Source organism: Coregonus clupeaformis, chromosome 7 (genome assembly GCF_020615455.1).
Source record: "Coregonus clupeaformis isolate EN_2021a chromosome 7, ASM2061545v1, whole genome shotgun sequence".
Classification (NCBI taxonomy): Eukaryota; Metazoa; Chordata; class Actinopteri; order Salmoniformes; family Salmonidae; genus Coregonus; species Coregonus clupeaformis.
This window is the reverse complement of record NC_059198.1, coordinates 15,473,032-15,497,302: the sequence shown is the minus strand read 5'-3', so window position 1 is coordinate 15,497,302 and position 24,271 is coordinate 15,473,032. Positions and strand designations below refer to the sequence as shown.

Here is a 24,271-nt window from a genome sequence, read left to right as displayed (position 1 = left end):
GTCTATGGCTACGTTCCAAATAGTACCATATTCCCTACATAGTGCACTACTTTTGACCAGAGCCATGTGGGCCCTGGTCAAAACTAGTACACTATATAGGGAATAGGGTACTATTTGGGACTCATCCTATCACACAGTGGGATAATGTCTTCCTGTTTGAATGCTCTGTAAAGCTCGTCAGATTAGGCTACCCCCCCCCCACTTTTTACAACACGGACATGTTTATCCCATATCCACGCTGTCAGAGAACTGAGGAATGAGAGACAAGGAGGAAAGAAAGGCCCTCTGATGTTTACTGTGATATTGATTTAGTGGGACACTAGTTGCCTGGTTGACTGGGGCTGTGACAGCGACTGGGCCGCAGGGCCAGGTCCGGTCGGTTCAAACAGGAAGGAAAGACATAAACCAGGAAGTTGTCCGGGCTCTGGGGTGAACACTGAGCCAAGAGGGCTGAGAAATACGCAATAAAGCAGACCACCAGCACTGTACCGCTCACACATAATGTATAAGTTATTCAGGACATTACGGCGGTGTTATGACATTATTACTAGCACAATCTATTGCCACAATAGAACCCCACCAAGAGGTGAGGAGCGCGGCCCTGCAACTCAGATTAGGGAGATTTCTCATAGCTTGCAATCACTCTAAACGCTCTCACAGATAAGAATTTTACGAGCTGACGTCAGAATGTAATTTGCACTTGAGTCAAGGAGATGGAAGGAATTGCGTACTTGGAAGGAATTGGATTGAGGACAGAGCCGCAAAACTAAAATTTGATGAAAACAAACGAGGAGTCTTCCCTGTAGCTTTAGGTGGGCCTGTACAGACAACCATGTTGAGCCAGACAGACAGGGAAGGGAAGAGAGAGAGAACAGAAGTAAAAACACCACAGGAAAGGAGGAGTGGGACCAAAGGAAATGGGAGTAGAGTGTGATAATATCATGAAATCATCCCACTCTCCGTGCTTTTTCTCTGAAACCCCTCTCCACAGCCAACGCTATAGGTCAACTCATAAAATGAACTGAAATTCACTCCAAGAATTCTCAATTAGCATTGTTCAATTCAGTTGAAATTGACCCAAACTCTGGTTTATATTAAGATCATTTTATTTGTCAATTATACACAAGGTCCAACCAAAATTTTACTTACACCTTATCCGAAAGACATACATACACAGGTTGGAGCAGGGGCTCCCACACTGGGCGCCCATGGAGCAGTTGTTGTGGGCGGTTAAGTGCCTTGCTCAAGGACACAATGGCAGGCAATGGCATCTAGGATTTGATACCAGCAGACCCCTCCAGACCCGGGATTCGAACTGGCAACCCTCCAGTTGCTAGCTCGCCTCTCTAACTGCTAGGCTACATGCTGCCCCTGGCAGGTACGGGCCAGAATGAGAAATGAGAATAGTCTGTTCTTCTGAAAGGCAGCAGGAGTCTCAGGTGGGCTTCTCTGTCTAGACACAAGAACAAGATACCTAGGCTACCCCCCAAATAGCACCATATTTCCTATATAGTGTAGTACTTTTGAACAGGGCCCATAGGGCTATGGTCAAAAGTAGTGCAATATATAGGCAATAGGGTGACATTTGGGATGCAGAGAGTTGTGTGTGAAGAGCCTGAGGAGAGGCAGGCCACAGCTGTGACTCACACAGCACATCTAAGTGAAAGATACGACCTGGACCATCAATGTTGGGTTCCACAGAACACTCATGAAACCTCTCAAAATGAGGCAACATGGTACCAAAAACAAACTGCGATATGAAATAAATAAATACTGTATTTTCCGCACTATAAGGCGCACCGGAGTATAAGCCGCAGCAGCTAAATTGAATGATATTGAATGATGCGTACATATATAAGCCGCACTGGACTATAAGCCACAGGTGTTTTAATGTTTAATTACCATATGTAAGGGTTCGTGCACAGAGGGGATTTTCGGGAAAGAGACAAACTGTCTCGCTCTCGTAATGTCTGTCTGTCTTGCTCTCGTTCTGTCTCTCGTTCTGTCTCTCGTACCACTCTCGGTTCCACTTTTACTTTTGCACGCTACCTGTCTCACTCTTTTCCGGCCTCCAGCTTTTCCTGCTGGAGCCCGCCGCTTAAGGGTGGGGGGCGCGGACCGGTCATAGAGCCCATAGAGTTAAAGTTGGTGGACTGTAACCTGTAAAATCCATAGATTTAGGAGGTCTTCTAGTGGCCGTTAGCTGTAAAAATCCATAGATTAGCCGCACCGTTATATAAGCCGCAGGGTCGAAAAATTGGAAAAAGGCGCGGCTTATAGTCCAAAAATTACGGTAATCTGATTGTCATTTCACTCATTCTATGATTTCACATATCCTACATTTCTGAGCCAGAGAATGATAAAGAGTTTCCTTTCCAAAGGTTCCATTATATCCGTGGCTGTACCCTCTTCTCAACCCATCACCTCTCGAGATCATAGTACAGCATTAGAACTCTTTGATTGGACCATCAGTTCTTGAGTATACAGTAGCATATCCTATAGGAGGCCTCCTGAGCAGTCAACAACCTTCATGTATCTGCTGTGTGATATGATTGAGTTAGATTAGTCAGGCCCAGCCTTTAACCTTGCTGCTCTGTTCTGGGCCATGGGGCGCAGGGTGTATCATAGTAGAGATGAGGAACCTGCCCCACTAACAGCCTGTGGTACTGTCAGTGGTTCAGCCTGACCCCATGTTCCACATTCTGCTCTGGACACCTGCCAGACACTCACACCACCTCCCCCCTGGCCCCGCTAATATGCTTAGAATGTTAAACAGCATATACTATATGATATTATTATGTAACACAGAGGTAGATATGGATGAGTAACACACTGCAAGTACAATACCTGTTCTCTGTCTACCTGGAATCGGCTCAGACTGTGTTTTGAAGGTCCTTTTCTTGTAGCTGTTATCAGCACTGTTATTATGCCCTCACTTTAGCTGTGCTCGGTCTTACTGGACTCTATTATTCTGTGCCCTTGGCTGTGGCTAATGTACAGTATTACAAGTTTGGCTAATTACAGTAAGCCCGTAGCTTAGCTGTGCTGTTCGTATTGAACTGTAGTTATGTCACGTGTGCTATGAGTGAGTTATGAGGACCCAGCCATGTCTACTCACTCAGCAGCTGGCAGCGCAGGACCTGCAGGCTTCTCTTCATGGTATCATGTGGTCCAGCTCCTCCTCCACAGTGCTCATGGTTCTCTGTGGAACACAACCAGACCAGAGAGACAGATTAAGATACTGCACAGCGGTCAGGAAGCACGGTCAGATACTGATGTGATTAGGTGATGACATAGAGGGGATAGAGAGAGAGAGAGATAGAGAGAGAGAGAGAGAGAGAGAGAGAGAGAGAAGAGAGAGAGAGAAAGAGAAAGAGAAAGAGAGAGACAGAGAGAGGACGGATGGACTGACAGAGACCGACAGACAGAAATGGAGAGAAAAATACAGTCAGTGACAAAACAGGGCAGACAAGATGGTGTTTACAATTTCCAGTCAGGTCACAAATAGGAAAGAACTCAATAGGTATCGAAAAAACACCCCCTTTGACAACAATAATAAATAAATATTCATCATGACAGGCATAAATACTTAGTCATGGAAAAGCAACATAAATCAAGGTTGGATTAGATCATTAATGTACAGAGTGGGCATTGTGTATTTGGCTCCTGAACACTGGCTAGGTATGAAATTCAGTATGCTGCACTCAATGCCTGGGCTGGTCAGCAACACCAATTATGGGTCATTAAACATTGATCAGTAGGGTGTGTAGTGTACTGAGCTAGATATCACTAGACTGTATCCTAACTTCCATGGGTAGTCTTTAGGAGTGACAGAAGTGAGAGTACCTTGATAAATGAAAGAAAGGCACACACAGATTATTTTCACCTCTGGAAAAGCTTGTGTGTGTAAGAGAGAGAGATTGCGTTTCCATTTGTTGCCTTGTCTTTGGGGAATACACACACCTGCACTTCCCCTAAGGTGAATCCCCAATGCATAAATAATCTGGTGGCAATGGCGAATCTGAAATTGGATTTGTGCCCCCTAGGACGACAAGGTGTGGATGTGGGGAACCTGTGTAGGCATCCCAAATGGCACCCCAAGAGCGTGGCCCACTGTGAGAATGGGCAATTTCTCTCTCTCTCTCTCTCTCTCTCTCTCTCTCTCTCTCTCTCTCTCTGCATTAGAATCATGCTCAAGGGCTAATGAGCTGAGTGGTGGTGAGTGTTAGAAGAGTACAGCTGAACCTCTCCAGTGTCCACAGTGATTACACATCATCACCCGTACTGGCTACCAGACTACCTTTCATTCACACAGGGCAGAGAAGGAGGCGGAAGAGGAGGAGGCGGAGGGAGAGGAGGAGGGGTGAGCGGTGATTCATATCCACCTGTTATGATGGAACAGTAGCTACAGGTGCGTGCCATGACTAGTCCATACAGAGAGAGAGAGAGAGAGAGAGAGAGAGAGAGATGTGGAGAGGCTGTGGATTTAACTACGGTAGAGGAAAGGAAAGTATGGGAAAAGCCCCTCAGACCACGGCAGAGTTCAGCTGGACACAGAGAGTTAGAGAGAGATGATGTATTACGGCCCGTGTCCTTAAAGTCCAGGAGCTGGATACGACAATACTCCAGAAACAGAGCATTATGTCAGGGTAGCTGTTTGAAATATGACTCAAGATACCTACCCAAAGATGTAAACATGGTGAATAGATCACCCATCAACACAGATACCCTTGGTCTGTGTATTTTCTGTAATGTCAGGTACAGCTAGCAGCTCCATGGTATTCTAGCCTTTTACAGGAGAATAACAAACCTACCGCTGCATGGCAACTGACACACACACACAGAGCGTGGCCATTGCCATGACAACCCTAATAGTACATTGTATTAAAATCTCCTTGCAGAGGACAAATGGGTCTCCAACAGAGAAAAAATAAAACAATCCCAACATTTCTAAGAGAGAAAGACTAAATAAAGCACTCACCATTGGGACTGGGAGAATATGACTTTCAGAAACAATCCCTCTTCTCATAGCAGCGCAGCGGTCTTTGTGTTTGGGCTCATGTTGACAGCCCTTTGGGTCCCCAAAATGCCTTTGCTGCTGCTGCGACTTGGAGAGTGTAGCTCTGAATAGTGAGACTGGAGGGGGGGCACAGAGTTTAAGCCCCCAGCCAAGGTCACTCGAGATGGGGTAATGAAATAAATCTGTCACTCCGTCCCCACCAGGGGACGAGCACGCAAGGATAACAAGGATTACATTTTGGACATCCCTCTATTTTACTATAGGGGTCTAGCGTCTAAGGATCTGGCTCTATGCCTGCATGAAGCTGAACCTTCCATAACAAAGGAAGAAAGAGGGAGAGGTGGGAGAGGTGGGAGGGAGTCACTGAACGAGTGGACAGGGTTGTGCTCTCACAACAACCCACAGATAACCCAAAGCCTTAATCACACGCTTTTATGGGAGCTGATATTTTCCTCACTCCAAAACAATGTTCTCACGGCTAGGTTCATCTGCTTGTTCCAGCTGCACTGAATGAACATACTGTCTCAAATGGCACCCTATTGCCTATTAAGTGCACTACCTTTGACCAGGGCCCATAAGGTTCAGTCAAAAGTAGTGCACTATGTAGGGAATAGGGTCCAATTGGGACGCAGAAACTGTCTATCTGTGAGGGCGGTCAGTAAATGGAGACAGAGAAATTAGGGGAGACATGCTACTGAATTCCTTACACAGATTTATGGAGTCAAATCTCAGTCATAAAGTATTACAGAGACAAATCTGAGAACATGTGGAGGTGTTACATTGACTTTTCTTTCTTTCTTTATATTTCTTTCTTTCAGATAGCTGAAAAGAGTTATAGAGGTAACAACTTTCCCATTTCTCCACCATTTTAATATCCAAATTCACTGTGGAGTTATAAATAGGTCCATTTAAAGTAAGGCCACCATGGCAGCCCCAGCGGACAAACAATGTTTCAGTCCCAAATTGCACCATATTCTCTATATAGTACACTCTCTACAGTGCACTACCCATAGGACTCTAGTCAAAAGTACTGCACTATAAAGGGAATAGTGTGCCATTTGGGAAACAGACCAGTTACATTAGAACGAGTGGATTTACACTGGACCTCATTGGCGTAATCGCAAGCGGTTCGGTGATTGCAACAACACTGTGATGTCTATCTCCATCTCATCCTCCCAGAGGATCAGCCAAAAGCGAGGGCGGCTTCATGGCGTTCACCCTTTGATTATGTTTATTTCGCTCCTTTGATGGGAATCAGTAAACAGTTCCTGATACCATGGCCTCCCTCCTCACGTGTCAGGCCTTGTCTCTCCATGTGTTTCCTGTGCTGTTGTTGTTGGGGTTGTGGGGCCTCAGAGGGCCTCAGTTTGGGCTGTGGTGACTTAGTAGTGCTGAGCGGTGATGTCTCTGGGGCCCCTTCTCCCTCCCTCCTTCCTCGCCTCCCTCCCCTCAGTCTTACTTGTCCTATTAGTGACCTCACAGTAGACCAAAGGCTGCTGGGCTTTCATAACAGGAATTCAAGTAAGACCCTGCTGAGGCTGATCCCCACTGGGCAATAGACGAGGGGCCTGATTACAATGAACAATTCCATTATGAAACCAATAACACTTATTCTTCAAGCATAAGCCACAACAACAGCTAGGGTCAGTGAGCAGTGACTCAACCACAGAGCAGCCGATTGGTTGTTGGTGCCCCTGGAGTGCTGCTGCGATCACTTCATTGGCTGGCCAGCCAGACAAAACAAATTGAATGTTTACTACAGTAGCGATTTGCTCCAATAACAGTCCCTGATTATATAGCACCAGGTATTTACCACAAGTTCTATAGAAAGGAAGGCTTGGTTCTTCAGCATTCCATTGCTTCTCTCCACCACGCCAAATGTGTATCTGCAGGATGCTATGGTGCTGAGTCACTGGCAGTGCTGTGAATGGATGCTGTCGACCATGGCCCTGATGGCAGGATGAGTTGCGGTTGCTGTGTCATGCAGGCTGGTGGCGGTTGGTGCTGGCTGCGCGGGTCATCAATCAGCACCGCCCGCCACCAAGGAGTAGAAAGGAGTAGAAAGGAGTAGCAACAGCTGTTTTATAACGTTGCTATAGTCCCCTCGTAAGTGGCTCGTATGTAGCAACTCTGTCCTAGTCGTACAAGAAGCGTATCGTAATAGGCACAGTAATCAGTGTGCAAAACGCCTCTGCACGAACATTAATCACCAAGAAGAGACACACCACTGCCATAAAATACAACCGCACAACCCTGTTCCACATTCATGGAGCTGTGGCTGTCAATTCCCATTTCTCTCCCTGGGTTAGAGGCTAAGTTAACATCAGTAATGCAAGGCAGAGCAGTGTAGCACCAGAGATGACACACCTGCCAATAGCAATTTGTGTAGGAGTGACATGGAGCATGGCAGAATAGTGAGTGGGCACCTGTTTAGTGTATGTGTGTTTGTGCGTTCTGCTCCTCAGGCTGACTCTGCCAGCTCAGCTCTCATAACCACACATACACACACACACCTCAACCTGAATGAGTCTCTTACTCATTCACTAGCATCCATTCAGTAAAAGCCACAGCGGCACTTGCCTGCAGTAGAAAGGAAAGTTAGGGGGAGTGCAACAACAACATTTCCATCCTCCCCATTAATCACTAGCCAAGCCTGTCCTCTGACTAAGACAATCTATCAGGGGAGCTGTGACCAAGGTCCTGGGTGTGTGTGTGTTGGAGTGTGTGCGTGTGTCTGATTCATCTCACACTACTCTTTCAACTCCTGCTGAGCACCTGCACAGTGCCAAACTCATGGAAGCTGTCGACCATTGTGCCGGTGCCTAAGAAGCCAGGGGCCAAATCACCAAATTACTTTCGACCTGTGGCCCTCATGCCCCTGCTGGCCAAATGCATGGAGAGGGTTGTCAGTAAGCACCTTACCCTATCCATAGCAGATCAACTGGACCCGCTACAGTTTGCCAATAAGGCACTGAGGTACCCTGACCTTGGTGAAAATAGTTGCTAGTCACCTTAAACATGCAAAATCCTATGCACACATTATATTTATTGATTTTAGTTCAGCTTTCAATACAATGCAAATACACACACTGCTGAAACGACTACTGGACCTGAATGTCAACGGAGGCCTCGCAGGTTGGATCAAGGACTTTTTAACTGACCGCCCACAGATGGTTCTCATGAATGGGGCCCTATCTGATGAACTGACCCTGAACACGGGCACCCCTGGGGTGTGTCCTTTCACCGCTGTTGTTCTCTATCTACACTAACGAGATGAAGATCCAAGGTAACAATGTGAGCCTTTTCAAGTACGCGGATGACATGGCTGTGGTGGGACAATTTTTTAAAGATGCTACGTCAGATGGGGACAGCTATTTTAAATAGGCCAACACCCTTCAAGAATGGTGCCTTTCAAGTGCCCTCCACATCAATGTGGACAAGACAAAGGAGATGATCATCAATGGCAACGACCTGCCAATGTCCCAACCACTCTCTCTGAACAACCAACCAGTGGAGGTAGTTGAGTGTTTTAAATATCTAGGGACACAAATTGATGACAAGCTGGGCTTTACAGAGAATGCAGACTGTATCTAACCTCCCGAGTGGCGCAGTGGTCTAAGGCACTGCATTGCAGTGCTAGCTGTGCCACTAGAGATCCTGGTTCGAATCCAGGCTCTGTCGTAGCCGGCCGTGACCGGGAGACCCATGGGGCGGCGCACAATTCGTCCAGGGTAGGGGAGGGAATGGCTGGCAGGGATGTAGCTCAGTTGGTAGAGCATGGCGTTTGCAACGCCAGGGTTGTGGGTTCGATTCCCACGGGGGTATGGAAAAATAAAAAATATTAAAAATAATGTATGCACTCACTAACTGTAAGTTGCTCTGGATAAGAGCGTCTGCTAAATGACGTAAATGTAATGTTTTTTTTTTTTTAAGCAAGCCAGCTCCTTGTCAGCCAGGACGTTCTGGAGAAGGTGTACAGCAGTCTGGTGGAGAGCATCCTCACGTTCAATATGACAGTCTGGTATGGTAATCTGAGCCTGAGGAGCAAAAGCAAACTGAGCAGAATAGTAAACACAGCCAGCAAAGTAATTGGTCGACCACAGTCACAGTCTGTTCCACAAGGCAACCAAAAGGAAGGCACTGGCTGTCGTCGCAACCCCTCCCACCCTCTACACCCTCATGTTCGAGAGCTTCCCTCTGGCCGGTGCTTCAGAATGCCCATGCCAAGAAGAACGTGTTCAAACATTCATTAGTTCCTTGTGCTGTTGGACGACTAAATGCACCGTAAATTGTATCGGTATATGCACTTATCTATTTATCTATTTTAACTGCGCAGGGCAGCGGTCAGTTGTGAGTGAATGTATAAATGTCCTCAATGCTTTTAGGTTATGCTGTATGATGGGCTGACTGGTTTAAATGTATGTGATGTGAGAATATGTGTATGTGATCCTTTTAATGTAAGGTGATGCCACAGAAACATTTTATTCCTGGATGGACAATAACGTTTTATTCTATTCTATTGTAAGGTACAGCTCCCATAGACTTCAAATAGTATTATGGTTAGCCACAAAGATGATGCTGTGGACCTGAATAAGATGACTAAGCAGGGTAATAGGGCATTAACGTGGGAAGGATGGGGCTCCCCCAGAGTGTAGATGGACAGTGTCACTATATAGTGAACAGGGTGTCATCATGTGTAACACAGGCTGCAGTTTGTCTGTAACACACACCTTAGTACAGGGGCCACAAGGTGACCATTACAACGGGGCCATGGGAGGGTCACTCCGAGAAACCGTTACATAAGGGGTCAACTCTCCCTGACTGACTAACTGACTGACTGACTGAATAACAGACCCACTGCATGCCACAGAATGGCAAACGATCCCAATGACTGTCTGCAGGCACGCTGTCAACACCAATAATAGGATATATTAATGTGGCTTAAGGGTGCACAGACACATACAAATGCACCCACACACAAATGCACGCGTCACGCACAGACACACACACACACTCAGTGTGCTAGTCCTATTATCAATCTCTGATATCAATCTGAGACGCCTAACATCAAGCCATAGCATAGCAGTCATTAAAAGGGAAAATGTATTTTCACACATGCCTTCTGTCCCTATGCAGTAATTGGGGCGAGCGGTAAAGACAGAGACTGGGATGCAGGGCATCTCTCTCTCTGGCAGCGTCTGAGTCGTAAATATCTCTCTACTTTCTCTCACTCATCTCTCTCTATCCCTCTTTTTCTCCCCCTCTCTCTATCTCCCTCTCCTCCATGTTGTCTATGTCCTTGTGTGACCCTGCAGACAGTAATAAAACGATTGACTGCTGCTGTGTTGTGTTGGTGCTGCTGACTAACAGTAAAGTGAAGCTAGCAGCACGTCACATCTCGCTACACCTGTCACAATCACTAAGAAAGTAATACCACAGAATATATAGAGAGCGTGGGTTGACACCTAAATTCACCACTTAAGGCGTGATGATGCCTGTCATAATTTCCTGGTGAGTCTGTCTGCCTCCCAAATGGCACCCTACTCCCTGTTTTGTGCACTACTTTGACTAGAGCCCTCTGCACTATGTAGGGAATAGGGTGCCATTTGTGATGGAGACTCAGTAGTCTGTCCCTGAAACGGTAGACACAGCATGCACCCTCGAGAGTGTGAAGACAGGAGCATTTAAAGTGAAGTATTTCAGAGTCTAATCTACTACTGAGAATACACTAGACAGGAGTGAAACATTTTTACAGCCACCCCACCACACCAACACCGTCTGATATTAATATTCATCTTTGATCAGCAAAGGGAGGTTTGTAATAAGAACGCTCCCATGGGTGCAGAGGAGGCGCATTAAAAAATAAACAACATCAACAAAAAAGTAGTCTGCTTCGGTCGAGATGAAAAAGTACAAGTATATTTTGTCTCTCAGAATGATATAGCTAGAGAGAATCACTCTATTGGAGAACGTGCTTATTGTAAGGTATTTTGTTCAGTTTTCCATTGTTCATGCTGTATCTGTCGCCTACTGATGAAGTGAATAAGTATTGTGTTGATAATCTAATCTACTTCACTTCTCCCATCCAAGTGAAAGATGAGGAAGTTCCAGAGAGATGAAAAGAGGAGAGAAATAATTCAAATATCCAGAAGAATAACTCAAGGAATCAAAAGATGGATGCTTCCAACAGCTCTCAGCTTTTAACAAATGCATCAACCTGAGATTAGAACAGACGTTGTTTCCTCCTGTCCCTTGTGTAAAGATTTCTGAAGCAAAGGGCAAACGTTTCAGCTCTAGTCTAGTTCAAGACAAGCCCCCTTACATCAAGATCGTCTAATCGTTAAAGTTCATAGTGTTGGCGAGATCTGCCAGACAGACATGTCAGCAAATTGATTATTTGACTAGGTGCTCAATGAGACCTTAGTAGGAGATAATGAGCAAGCATGTAACCATTTACCCTTGATCCGTCCAACGCCTGGCTGTCCAGTGTCCACACTGGGGCACGTCAGGCTACTCAGCCGTGAAATGGCTTGATTTGCACTTTGAATTCCTTTATGCAGCAGCCGGGGGTTTGGTGTAGGTGTTGTACTTTGCACGCAACAGTTGGTTGACAGTGTTGGGTGTTGAGCTAGAGTTGACATTTGAGGCTTGGTTAGCTGCATAAGCCCAGTAGTTTCTATGCTATGTTCCTCAAGCTTGGTTCTTAGCTAGTGGGGGGCTGTGGGTGATGGAGTATCTGCAGTGGACTGCTTCAGTCTGTTGCTTGCCTACTGTAGGAGGTTTGTGAGTGGGAGAGGCTGTGATAGCGCTTCACTATGATCTGATCTCATAGCCTCAAACACGGTTTAAAGTTGCCGTCTAACACTCCTTCATCTCCCATCTCCCCTTGGTCTTCTCTCCTTTAGAACCCCTACTTTCATCCCTACGACCGTCTACTTTCTTGCTCTCTCTCTCATCTTCCTTAGACTAGATTGATGACTCCATGTCCTAATTCTCTGTTGTATTGACTTCCGAAACGACTTGTATTGACGCTCAGAACCGACATGTACAGCAGCAATGCTTAAAAAGAATCATATTGGGACATACACCACTTCCGGGACTTTAACATCACAGAAAAATCCTCTTTGAAATGTGCAGTTGATTCTTCATAACTGTCTGGCAATACCAAAACCATGGATTCACAAGGATGTTCTAAAGAGGAAATATATGTCAGCCTCAGGTCAGACTCCTGAACTTCTTCATACATTTGAATATCATGTATTGTCTGCTATTTGACCTGTGTAGGGGTCAAATTGAAGAGACCACCTCATCAGCAGCCTCTAGGCGGAGTGTGTGAGTGTGGCTGACATCAGTAGGGGTGGTGTGTGTGTGTATACAGTCCAATCAGAAAGTATTCAGACCCCTCGACTTTTTCCACATTTTGTTACGTTACAGCCTTACTCTAAAATTGATTAAATGGTATTTTTTCCTCATCAATCTACACACAATACCCCATAATGACAAAGCAAAAACAGTAAATAAACAGAAATATCACATTTACATAAGCATTCAGACCCTTTACTCAGTACTTTGTTGAAGCACTTTTGGCAGCGATTACAGCCTTGAGTCTTCTTGGGTATGACGCTACAAGCTTGTTACACCTGTATGTGGGGACTTTCTCCCATTCTTCTCTGCAGATCCTCTCAAGCTCTGTCAGATTGGATGGGGAGCGTCGCTGCACAGCTATTTTCAGGTCTCTCCAGAGATGTTCGATCAGGTTTAAGTCCGGCCACTGGCTGGGCCACTCAAGGACATTCAGAGACTCGTCCCGAAGCCACTTCTGCGTTGTCTTGGCTGTGTGCTCAGGGTCATTGTCCTGTTGGAAGGTCAACCTTTCGCACCAGTCTGAGGTCCTGAGCGCTGTGGAGCAGGGTTTCATCAAGGATCTCTCTGTACTTTGCTCCGTTCCTCTTACCCTCGATCCTGACTAGTCCCCACAGTATGATGCTGCCACCACCATGCTTCACCGTAGGGATGGTGCCAGGTTTCCTCCAGACGTGATGCTTGGCAATCAGGCCAAAGAGTTCAATGTTGGTTTCACCAGACCAGAGAATCTTGTTTCTCATGGTCTGAGAGACTTCAGGTGTCATTTGGCAAACTCCAAGCGGGCTGTCATGTGCCTTTTACTGAGGAGTGGCTTCCGTCTGGCCACCCTACCATAAAGGCCTGATTGGAGGAGTGCTGCAGAGATGGTTGTCCTTCTGGAAGGTTCTCCCATCTCCACAGAGGAACTCTGGAGCTCTGTCAGAGTGACCATCGGGTCCTTGGTCACCTCCCTGACCAAGGCCCTTCTCCCCCGATTGCTCAGTTTGGCCAGGCAGCAAGCTCTAGGAAGAGTTTTGGTGGTTCCAAACTTCTTCCATTTAAGAATGATGGAGGCCACTGTGTTCTCGGGGACCTTAAATGCTGTGGACATTTTTTGGTATCCTTCTCCAGATCTGTGCATCAACACAATCATGTCTTTGAGTTCTACAGACAATTCCTTTGACCTCATGGCTTGGTTTTTGCTATGACATGCACTGTCAACTGTGGGACCTTATATAGACAGGTGTGTGCCTTTCCAAATCATGTCCAATCAATTGAATTTACCACAGGTGGACTCCAATCAAGTTGTAGAAACATCTCAAGGATGATCAATGGAAACAGGATGCACCTGAGCTCAATTTCAAGTCTCATAGCAAAGGGTCTGAATACCTATGTAAATAAGGTATTTATGTTTTTTATGTTTAATAAATTTGCAAAACAATCTATAATTGTCATAATTGGGTATTGTGTGTAGATTGATGAGGAAATATTTATATTTCATCCATTTTAGAATAAGGCTGTAACATAACAAAATGTGGAAAAAGTCAAGGGGTCTAAATACTTTCCGAATGCACTGTATTTGTATGTGTGTGTGTGTGTCAACGAATGAGAGTTCCTGTAAGACCACAGACGTGTGTCCTCGAGCGATCTGACAGTCAATCTGCGGCGGGCCCGCCACCTGTCACTCATCCTTGTCTCCTTCTGCAGCTGTGTGTGACAGCTAACCCTGTCGGTGTCTGTCTCTCTGCACCGTCTGACAGCGGGGTAAACTAATCTCCAACTGCAAGGGAACATTACTGAAGGTCCATACCACAGACAAGCATGCAGGAGGCTAGGAACTTCTTTACTGTCCTCAAGTTTTTAGCACAGGGCTCAATGCAGCATGGAATGAGTTTAGCACAATGAAAAGTAAGGAATGCATTACTGGTAAAGGGTGCTGGCTCATTCAAAATCCACTTTAAAGCAGACAAGAGTGGTTGAAAGACAAGACAATTTATGTTAAACAAATGCTCTGCACTCTTAGAAAAAAGGGTTCCAAAAGGGTTCTTCGGCTGTGTCCATAGGAGAACCCTTTTTGGTTCCAGGTAGAATCCTTTTTGGTTCCAGTCAGAACCCTTTTGGGTTCCATGTAGAACCCTCTGTAGAAAGGGTTCTACATGGAACTCAAAATGGTTCTACCTGCAACCAAAAAGGGTTATTCAAAGGGTTCTCCTATGGGGACAGCCAAAGAACCCTTTAAGGTTCTAGATAGTGTGGTCGTATTAATGAGGGAATTACAAACTCTCAGATTCAGCTGTTTTAGATTCAGTTGAGCTACCATAGTTCAATACTGTGGGGACAGACAGTGGGAAGTCAGAGAGCGCCACGGGGGGGACAATGTCCTGTCCAATGAGACCTCACTGTCCAGCCCTTTCTAAACTCTGATTGGTCGGACAACCCGGCACGGGATATTTTTTGCCCCGGAGACACAGCAGTATCAGATGAGTCTCCTCACCAGTGATGTCAAATGGAGACAAACAACCCAGCGTCCCACGGCCCACGCTGTAGCATGACAAAGCAGCAGCCGCTTGCGCCGCAACGCCAGGGGACCTGTCAACAACTATCTATCCTCCGACATCCCAGTGGGCATTGCAGTTACCCGGTGAGCCCTCCCCCGGCACCCCTTGCCCTGACACACTGTGGCTGCACACTGTTCTACAGAGCCTGACACAGCCAGCCATGACGGATGGGGAGAGGTAGTACAAGGAAAAACAATGCTTTTCCCTGACAAAACCAAATGAGAAGGGATGCTCGAGGACCGTAGTACCGGCAGTTGAGAGCATGTAATTGAGGCGGAAGGTTTGTCAAGGTGTTTGTCAATTGGATGTTTTATGAGCCATGGTAACCGTTAAGGAAAGTTAGTGCCATGTCAGTCCAATTAAGTCCCCACGGTCCTATTGCTCATCACTGAAGGAGAGGTGAGTCATGTGTGTAGAGGATGGCAGAGTGTAGTGGTTAGGGAGTTGGCCTTGCATCCAGACAGATTCAAGTTTAAGAGGGACACAATGAGAATTCCTCTAAGTTTGAGAGGACAGTGGAAGTATCCTGCTGCTTGTCTAAATGATTCATGCAATGATAAAGTATCATGCATTAACATTAAAGCAATTCTTGTGGCCCTTAGGGTATCTATCTGCATGAGAGATGAATAATGTAATGGTGTAATATCATATATGAGGGCTGTATACTATGGCCATTAATCTCCCATGGGCAGATTCTGCATGTAGGCCGAGAGAATCTGCAAGGAATTAATGCGATGGGTGAGATCCGAGCAACATTAGTTCCGGTTTTGGGGTTATTTGGACGTAACAGGATTGGGGGAAGGCCACGCTTAAACTACACTGTATATACAAAGGTATGTGGACACCCCTTCAAATTTGTGGATTTGGCTATTTCAGCCACACCCATTGCTGACAGGTGTATAAAATCGAGCACACAGCCATGCAATCTCCATAGACAAACATTGGCAGTAGAATGGCCTTACTGAAGAGCTCAGTGAATTTCAGCGTGGCACAGTCATAGGATGCCACCTTTCGAAGAAGTCAGTTCGTCAAATTTCTGCCCTGCTAGAGCTGTCCCGGTCAACTGTAAGTACTGTTATTGTGAAGTGGAAATGTCTAGGAGCAACAACGGCCCAGCCGCGAAGGCCCCACAAGCTCACAGAACGGGACCGTCGAGTGCTGAAGCGCGTAGCGTAGCGCATAAAAAACTCACTATCTAGTTCCAAACTGCCTCTGGAAGCAACGTCAGCACAATAACTGTTCGTCGGGAGCTTCATGAAATGGGTTTCCATGGTCGAGCAGCCGCACAACAAGCCTAAGATCACCATGCGCAATGCCAAGCGTCGGCTGGAGTGGTGTAAAGTTTGCCACCATTGGACTCTGGAGCAGTGGAAACGTGTTCTCTCAAGTAATGAATCCCGCATCACCATCTGGCAGTCCGACGGACGAATCTGGGCTGTTTTTCAGCTGCTACAGCATACAATGACATTCTAGATGATTCTGTGGTTCCAACTTTGTGGCAACAGTTTGCGGAAGGCCCTTTACTGTTTCAGCATGACAATGCCCCTGTGCACAAAGCGAGGTCCATACAGAAATGGTTTGTCAAGATCGGTGTGGAAGAACTTGACTAGGCCTGCACAGAGCCCTGGCCACAACCCCTTCGAACACCTTTGGGATGAATTGGAACACCGACTGCGAGCCAGGTCTAATCGCCCAACATCAGTGCCCAACCTCACTAATGCTTGTGTGGCTAAATGGAAGCAAGTCCCCGCAGCAATGTTCCAACATCTAGTGGAAAGCCTTCCCAGAAGAGTGGAGGTTGTTATAGCAGCAAAGGGGGGACCAACTCCATATTAATGGCCAAGATTTTGGAATGAGATGTTCGTTGAGCAGGTGTCCACATACTTTTGGTCATGTAGTGTACTTTGGCTGAGAGTTTCCTTTTGCGAGGGTGGTGACTTAGTTTTTGCCGGAACTCTCAATTTTTAACACATATGAACACAGACGTTAATCACGCAGCTGACCAAATTATGCAAGATTTTACTTCTGGGTTAACAGAGATTACGCGGCCATAGAAGTGAAGCATGCTACTTGGGTTGTGTTTGATGTTTCTCCATAAAAGGTCTAATGGACACCAATAGAGTGAACGTAATAACACAAACAGACTTAATCTCTCAGATAAACAAATGACAGACATGTCATCATATTCATTTCAAAATGCAGATGGGTTTTGACATACACATGCCAAATCATTACTACAAAGGGTGTGTCCTCTCAAAACCAGTCTCATGGTCTAATGCTCTCTTTCACAAGGCATCAGGAGTGACACAGCACACACACCATACAGACTAGGCTCAGATAAACGCTCCTGTAAAGACATACAGCATGAGGCAACAGTATTTGTTCTAAAGCTCTTGTGAGTTATTAGTATGAATCAAAAACATGGTATCCAAGATGGTTGGAGAAACAAGCATGATGACAAACTATGGTATTTGTGCTTTCTGGAGAGATTTGATCTCTATTCTCTCTCCATGTTTGAAACTATGACCCACTCCAATGCTATGTCCGGTAAAAGACAGAGAACAAGACCTTCTGGAATGTCCAAGTATTTCCATGAGGTAGCTTCGGCAAGCCTGTCTGTAGAGATAACACTAAATAACCTGCATTGTGAGGGAAATAACAACTCTCCAATGTGTCTACACTTCCTCTCTCTTCCTTCTTTAAAAGCTGCCCAGCACACACAAATACACACATAACGTAACGTAAAAAAGTCCAGGAAGTTCCATACTCTACACACACAACATTTTACTGGGCTTGTCGGTGACAATGGCAGGAACGCAGGGTAATGGGGGGACTTCCTTGACTGTCGAAACACGGACCAGGGACTTCAAAGCCATAGCTGTGAGATGAGCGGGAGAACCGGCATCCGCGGGGGAGAGCATCCAAGAGCGTCCAAGAATCACGAAAGAGACTGAGAAGGAGAGATGCTGCATTGTTCTCTCCCCCGTCCTCTTCTACTCCATCCCTCGCTATTAGTGAGACGGATTAACTCCAAGAAAGCGGCTGGCAATGGAAGCATGTCTGGCTACACACATGCAAACAGACACTCACCGACACCCATGGGGAAGTACAACACTCCAAACTTTCGCACAATCAGCCAATGTAAGCTTGGTTAATTACGCCATGATTAAGACTGACAGTCAAAGGCAGATGCTAGACAGTTTGCATATGAGAACATGAGGATTGTAATGACGAATGAAGAGCCCTTAATCACGGTTGCAGTGTCATTGTCTGGTTGCTGTTTGCACTGTTCTATTTACATCCTACTGGTCCTTCATCCTTCTGATTCTTCCCATACAGTGGAGTGGATCTGAGTTGGAGTGGTTTGACTGACTTTGGGTGTTCATGATTGACACCCACTGAGAGTAATTCACCAGAGCTGGAAGTGGCAGAACTAGTATTCTTCTATCCCTCCAGCCTTATCCACTGCCTGGGTACTACTAGGCTAGAGGAGACCTTTCCCCACAGCCACTGAAGGAGACCCATGATTAAAACAGTTGCAATTTGTGGAGAACCCTGGCTGTACAAGTTGATGACAAAGGAGTGGGAACAGGGCAGCCAAGGCCATAATGGAGCTTGTCAAAGAGCCAGTCCCTGTGGGTATGGAGACGTGTTTGTTTACCTGACCTGACAGACAGACAGCAGATATGAGGACATATAGGGTGTGGACTCTGTCTAGACAGGTTGGTTATTGTTGGAGATGTGGTTCTGCTGGGAGTTCAGACCAGTAGGAGAGGTGTCGGATGGGCTCAGTTCAGACATATTAGGAGCTACAACCCAGCCCAGAGAGCAATCTAAGGGTGGAACACGATTATTGGATAGGTAGCTAATAAACGTCCATACAGACACTGCTCAATCAGAGCATGCCTAGCAGTGATTGGCCTCATCTGACTGTCAGTGCCTGAAGCGACACAAAGCGTCTGCCATCGTGCACTTTACAAATTCATTACGCCCTTTAGAGCGCATCAGCACAGATGACTTGGCTGGATCGGAAGAGGAGATTGCACTTCCTATCAATTGATTTGCAGATCGTATCTAAACCTCATTGTCCCACATCTCTCTGATGTCTGGCCATGGTAAAGTGAGCATGACTCCATGCTGTTCGGGAGTTTATTCTAGGCTTATTTGTACCCCTGGATAGTTTACTGCTTGTTAGTTCCATTATCTGTGAGTTTCTGATGAGCGCTTTCTCTTTGAAAGGACGATGAAACATTGAAAACTTTGCCATCATGGAAACTTTGTTTTCAAAGTTGAGGATTTACCAAGACATTGTCCAGCAAGCATCATTGGGTTTGCTTAACTATGGGCAAACACACCAACTTCAGGTGACGTCCTTTGAAGTAAACTGTCTTAACAAAGCAATAGGGGTCTCAGCCTTGATGCACCCTTCAAATCCTTTCCTTTCATGCCTCCCAGCCAGGCTCCCATCTGAGGATTCTCCTTTGCTATAATGTGATTCAGGCTTTAATGGTGATGGTATCGTCGCCATGACTGTAAAGCAGAGCTCTCCAACCCTCTTCCAGGAGAGCTACCTTCCTGTAGGTTTTCACTCCAACCCCAGTTGTAATTTACCTGATTTATCTCACTCAACCAGCTAATTATTAGAATCAGGTGTGCTAGATTAGGGTTGGAGTAAAAACCTATAGCCCTACTGTAGAGTAATTACACCAAAGCTCTTTGATGGCCTGCTAATTAGTTTCAGCTATGGTTTAAGCTGACCTGATGGTTCCTTCATCAAATAGACAAGTTAAAGGCTCCTCTGAATGCCTTGGTACTGTAGCCTAGCCTATTCACGGTAAACAACTATCTGCTAGGTGTTTGCCAACCCCCTTTTCTCACCAGCACTGTGCTATTATTATTAAAGTGGCAATATGTAACTTTTTGGGCAACTCAACCAAATTCACATAGAAATGTGAGTTACAGATCTATCATTCTACTTGAAAGCAAGTCTAAGAAGAGGTAGATATGTTCTACATGCACTATTTCTATGCTTCCCGTTCTTAAGTTTTGTTTTTACATCTTTTATATTCGGTTTTGTACACCAGCTTCAAACAGCTGAAACAACAATATTGTTGGTTAAGGAAAATATATTTCACAGCGGTTTAGATGGTACAATGATTCTCTACACTATACTAGGTTATTTTGTCACAAACTGAAATTAGTGAACTATTAGTTTTAGCAACCAGGAAATGGTGGAGCGATTTCTGTATAGTGCAACTTTGGAGCTTTAGCATGTATTACTGTCAAACCCGCAGCATCAATCAACTGCCTCACGTAGATGCTTATCTGGGAAATAATGAAGTAATCAACGCGACCACTCAGCACACTAATTACCAAACGCTAGCCTGCTCGCCCGGGACAAGTTGTTTCTGCCGGCACCGCGCAGAGTGTGTGTGTGTGTGTTTGGAGTGATTTCAAGGCGAAAAACGACCACCAACAGATGTTTAATTACCAGAAGATGAAGAGAGCTATGGTTGGCCTGTACGTGTCATCAGTCATGGCTGAATAAATGAATAGGTAAACAGAGGAGGAGGTACCTAGCATGGCAGGCCCCAGCATGGTTTGTGTAGTGGACGGGAGGGTCAGCGGCTCAGAAACAACATGAGTGATCACATACACAGTTAGAATTGTTTATTAATATGGATGAAGGCAGTGAACGGTCCAGCGCTAGTCTGGAGGCGAGGTTTGATTGAAGTGCATTATTCCCAGTCATTTTGCTTATGATGAAGTGGCAACATTACTTTGGTGGAAGGTGATGATTTGCTTGCTGTTCTACTTGGAAGACAGATGTGTCAGCTGAAGGAAGATTTGAACAAATGATGATTGTGTCCCAACAGTGAAAGTTAACTTACATCCCTTCTTGATATTCACCATGTTTTTTTAATGTTTTTTTATTATTATTAATTATTATTAATTTTTTTTATTTTTTTTTATTGGGGGAATGGATCAGCTTAATATTGCAGATAGATTGTATCTTCTATCAATGTAATTGTCTGCATCACTTCCAATCCCCCATGTTTTTTATTTTTTATATTTTTATATATATACACTCCCCTTTATTACTTTTCAACCCCACCATCCTTTCCCTACTTGGAGTAAATTAGTGAACAACAATGCCCAGGCCTCTACTTCCAGTCTATACTTACTATCTACACATTTACATTTACATTTACCTTATGGACAGAGTTAATTTTACAATAATTCTATTATATATATATTAATTTTTTTATTTATTTTCTTTGCTCCTGAACTTCTTCTACTCTCAACCTCTCCGATCATTTTCATGATGTCCATCCGGTTTGCTTCTATATGCCATATCTTTCTAACTGTGCTCTTTCCCAAAAGCTCCCAACATACAACCTATATACTTATTATGGACACAGTATGCTTACATTATTAGCTATCTTTGTTATTATTTGTTGTTATTTGTTATTAGTCCCATCCTTCAACTCTATTCAATACCTCCCATCTATCTCTTAACACCATCCATATAGGATTTCTATTTGCCATATATATTTCGACCGTACTGTGATGTTTTACAAAAGTTCTGAACCTTTCTATTCTCATTGCTTCTACAGATTGTGAATTAAAAATAAACATTTTTGCTAAAAGTATTATTATATTATTGATTGATTGACTATGACTTTTCAGATCACCCAGTAATGCTGTCTGCAAGGTTAGTTCCAGGTAAATATTGCAATCCTTTAGCCATTCCTGGACCTGTGTCCAAAAACAAGCTACAAATGGACAGAACCAAAACAAATGATCTAATGATTCTGTCTCTTCACAGCAAAATCTGCAGAGCTGGGAAGATTGTATCCCCCAAATAAATAACATTCTATTGGTAGCAAGAATTTTATATAATAATTTAAATTGAAAGATTCTAATTTTTGAATCCGGTGTCGTTTTGCGTGTCAGTTCATAAACACTATGCCATGGGATCGGTACGTCAAAGATCTCTTCCCAACTATTTTGCAATCTATATGGGACGGCTGTCAATCCTTTGGTCCTTAAGTGAAACTGATATACTTTTTTATTTATCACAGTTTTCCTTAACCAATTATGTTCTTTAATGCAAGGCCGACAGACAAGTTCCTTACTTTCTCCCCCTTCCACTTTCCTCTTCCACTTTTGCGGTAAGGCTGCAATTATTTGGTTGTAATTTTGGGTAGAGCAGACATTTCCATATGTTTCTGTTAGCTGCATGTGCGACATAACTCCACCAGTCCTACCGATGATATCATTTACGAAGATTATACCTTTTTTAAACATTCTGTCAAAAAATAAAGTTTTTTTGTCAATTAGTATATTTGAATTTAACCACAATATTTGTTGCATTATTTGTTCTGTAGTTTCTGGAGGATTAAATTGAAATTGCAACCAACTTTCTATGGCTTGTTTTAGAAATAGTGACATTTGGGAGATTATTTCCTTTTCAAATAACTGAAAGTGAGAGGTTGTAATCTGAATAAAGGGAAAAAGGCCTTTCTTGAACATTGGGTGAGACAATCTTACTAATTTGCTTGAGAACCAGTTCGGATTTAAGTATAACTTTTGTATGACTGAAGATTTTAGTGATAGGTCTAATGCTTTAATATTTAATCATTTCTGTCCTCCGAATTCATATTCATTATATAAATATGCTCTTTTAATTTTGTCTGGCTTGCCGTTCCAAATAAAATTGAATATTTTTTTCTCATATAATTTAAAAAACTGTTTGCTAGGCGTAGGCAAGACCATAAGCAAATAGGTAAACTGGGATAATACTAAAGAGTTTATCAGGGTGATTTTTCCACAAATTGACAGGTATTTTCCTTTCCATGGTAGTAAGATCTTATCTATTTTTGCTAACTTTCTATAAAAATTTATTGAAGTGAGATCATTTATTTCCTTTGGGATATGTATTCCGAGTATATCCACATCACCATCAGACCATTTTATTGGTAAACTACATGGTAATGTAAAAATTTTATTTTTTAGTGATCCAATACGTAATATAGTACATTTGTCATAATTTGGTTGTAATCCAGAGAGGTTAGAAAATGTATCTAGATCCTCTATGAGGCTGTGGAGGGATTCTAGTTGTGGATCTAAAAGAAAACATGAATCATCTGCGTACAATGACACCTTTGTTTTTAAGCCCTGTATTTATAATCCTCTGATATTATTATTGGATCTGATTTTAATAGCTAACATCTCGATGGCCACAATAAATAGATATGCCGATAGTGGACAACCTTGTTTCACTCCTCTTGACAGTTTAAAACTTTCTGAGAAATAGCCATTATTTACTATTTTACACCTAGGGTTACTATACATGATTTTGACCCATTTTATAAGAGATTCTCCAAAATTAAAATGCTCCAGGCATTTATATATAAACCCCAGTCGAACTTTATCAAATGCCTTTTCGAAGTCTGCTATGAATAGCAGGCCTGGTTTCCCATATTTTCCATAGTGTTCTATTGTTTCCAATACTTGCCTTATATTATCTCCAATGTATCTTCCATGTAAAAAACCTGTCTGATTAGAATGAATAATATCCGACAATACCTTTTTAATTCTATGCGCTATACATTTTGCTAGGATTTTTGCATCACAACACTGAAGTGTAAGGGGCCTCCAATTTTCTAAATGGACTGGATCTTTATATTTTCCACTTGTATCCTGTTTCAGTAATAATGAGATCAGACCTTCTTCTTGAGTGTCAGATAATCTACCATTTACATAGGAGTGGTTAAAACATGCTAATAACGGTCCTCTTAGTATATCAAAAAAGGTTTGGTATACCTCGACTGGTATGCCATCCAACCCTGGAGTTTTCCCGGACTTAAAGTCTTTAATTGCATCCAGTAATTTCACCTTCACATGAGTCTTTCTGTGTGGCTGTTAATTTGACATTATCAATAGAAAAAAAATCTCTACAATTAGCTTCAGTTAGAGGAGATGGAGGCGACTGAAAAGAAAACATATGCTTAAAGTACTTTGTTTCTTCCTTCAAAATATCATTTGGTGAATTATGGGTGACTCCGTCAATTGTAACCAGTTTCATTAAGTTCTTTTTGGTAGCATTCCTATGTTGAAGATTAAAAAAGAATTTTGTGCATTTTTCCCCATATTCCATCCAGTTTGCTTTATTTTTATAATATATTACACTTGATCTTTCTTGAATAAGTTTCTCCATTTCTTTTTGTTTTTCCTCTAATTTATTCTGAGCCTCTATGTTACAGTTTTTATTGCCATCTATCTGTTCTGTTAGACTTTCTATTTCCTTTCTTAGTATAAACTCTTTTGACCTAAATTGCTTTTG

General features: G+C 43.9%; 1 protein-coding gene across 4 annotated transcripts in view; it reads right to left on the bottom strand.

Annotated features, from left to right (window-relative positions):
• Positions 1-24,271, bottom strand: part of LOC121569918 (transmembrane protein 108-like) — a 57,319-nt gene that overhangs the window by 18,060 nt on the left and 14,988 nt on the right. For 3 of the 4 annotated variants that reach the window (XM_041881254.2, XM_041881253.2, XM_045221609.1), the window contains one exon: positions 3,119-3,202. In XM_041881254.2, the coding sequence (XP_041737188.2) occupies positions 3,119-3,158 (40 nt within the window). In that variant the 5' untranslated portion in view covers positions 3,159-3,202. Of the gene's footprint in view, positions 1-3,118; positions 3,203-4,981; positions 5,122-24,271 lie in introns of those variants that run through there. The other variant, XM_041881255.2, reaches the window with a different exon arrangement.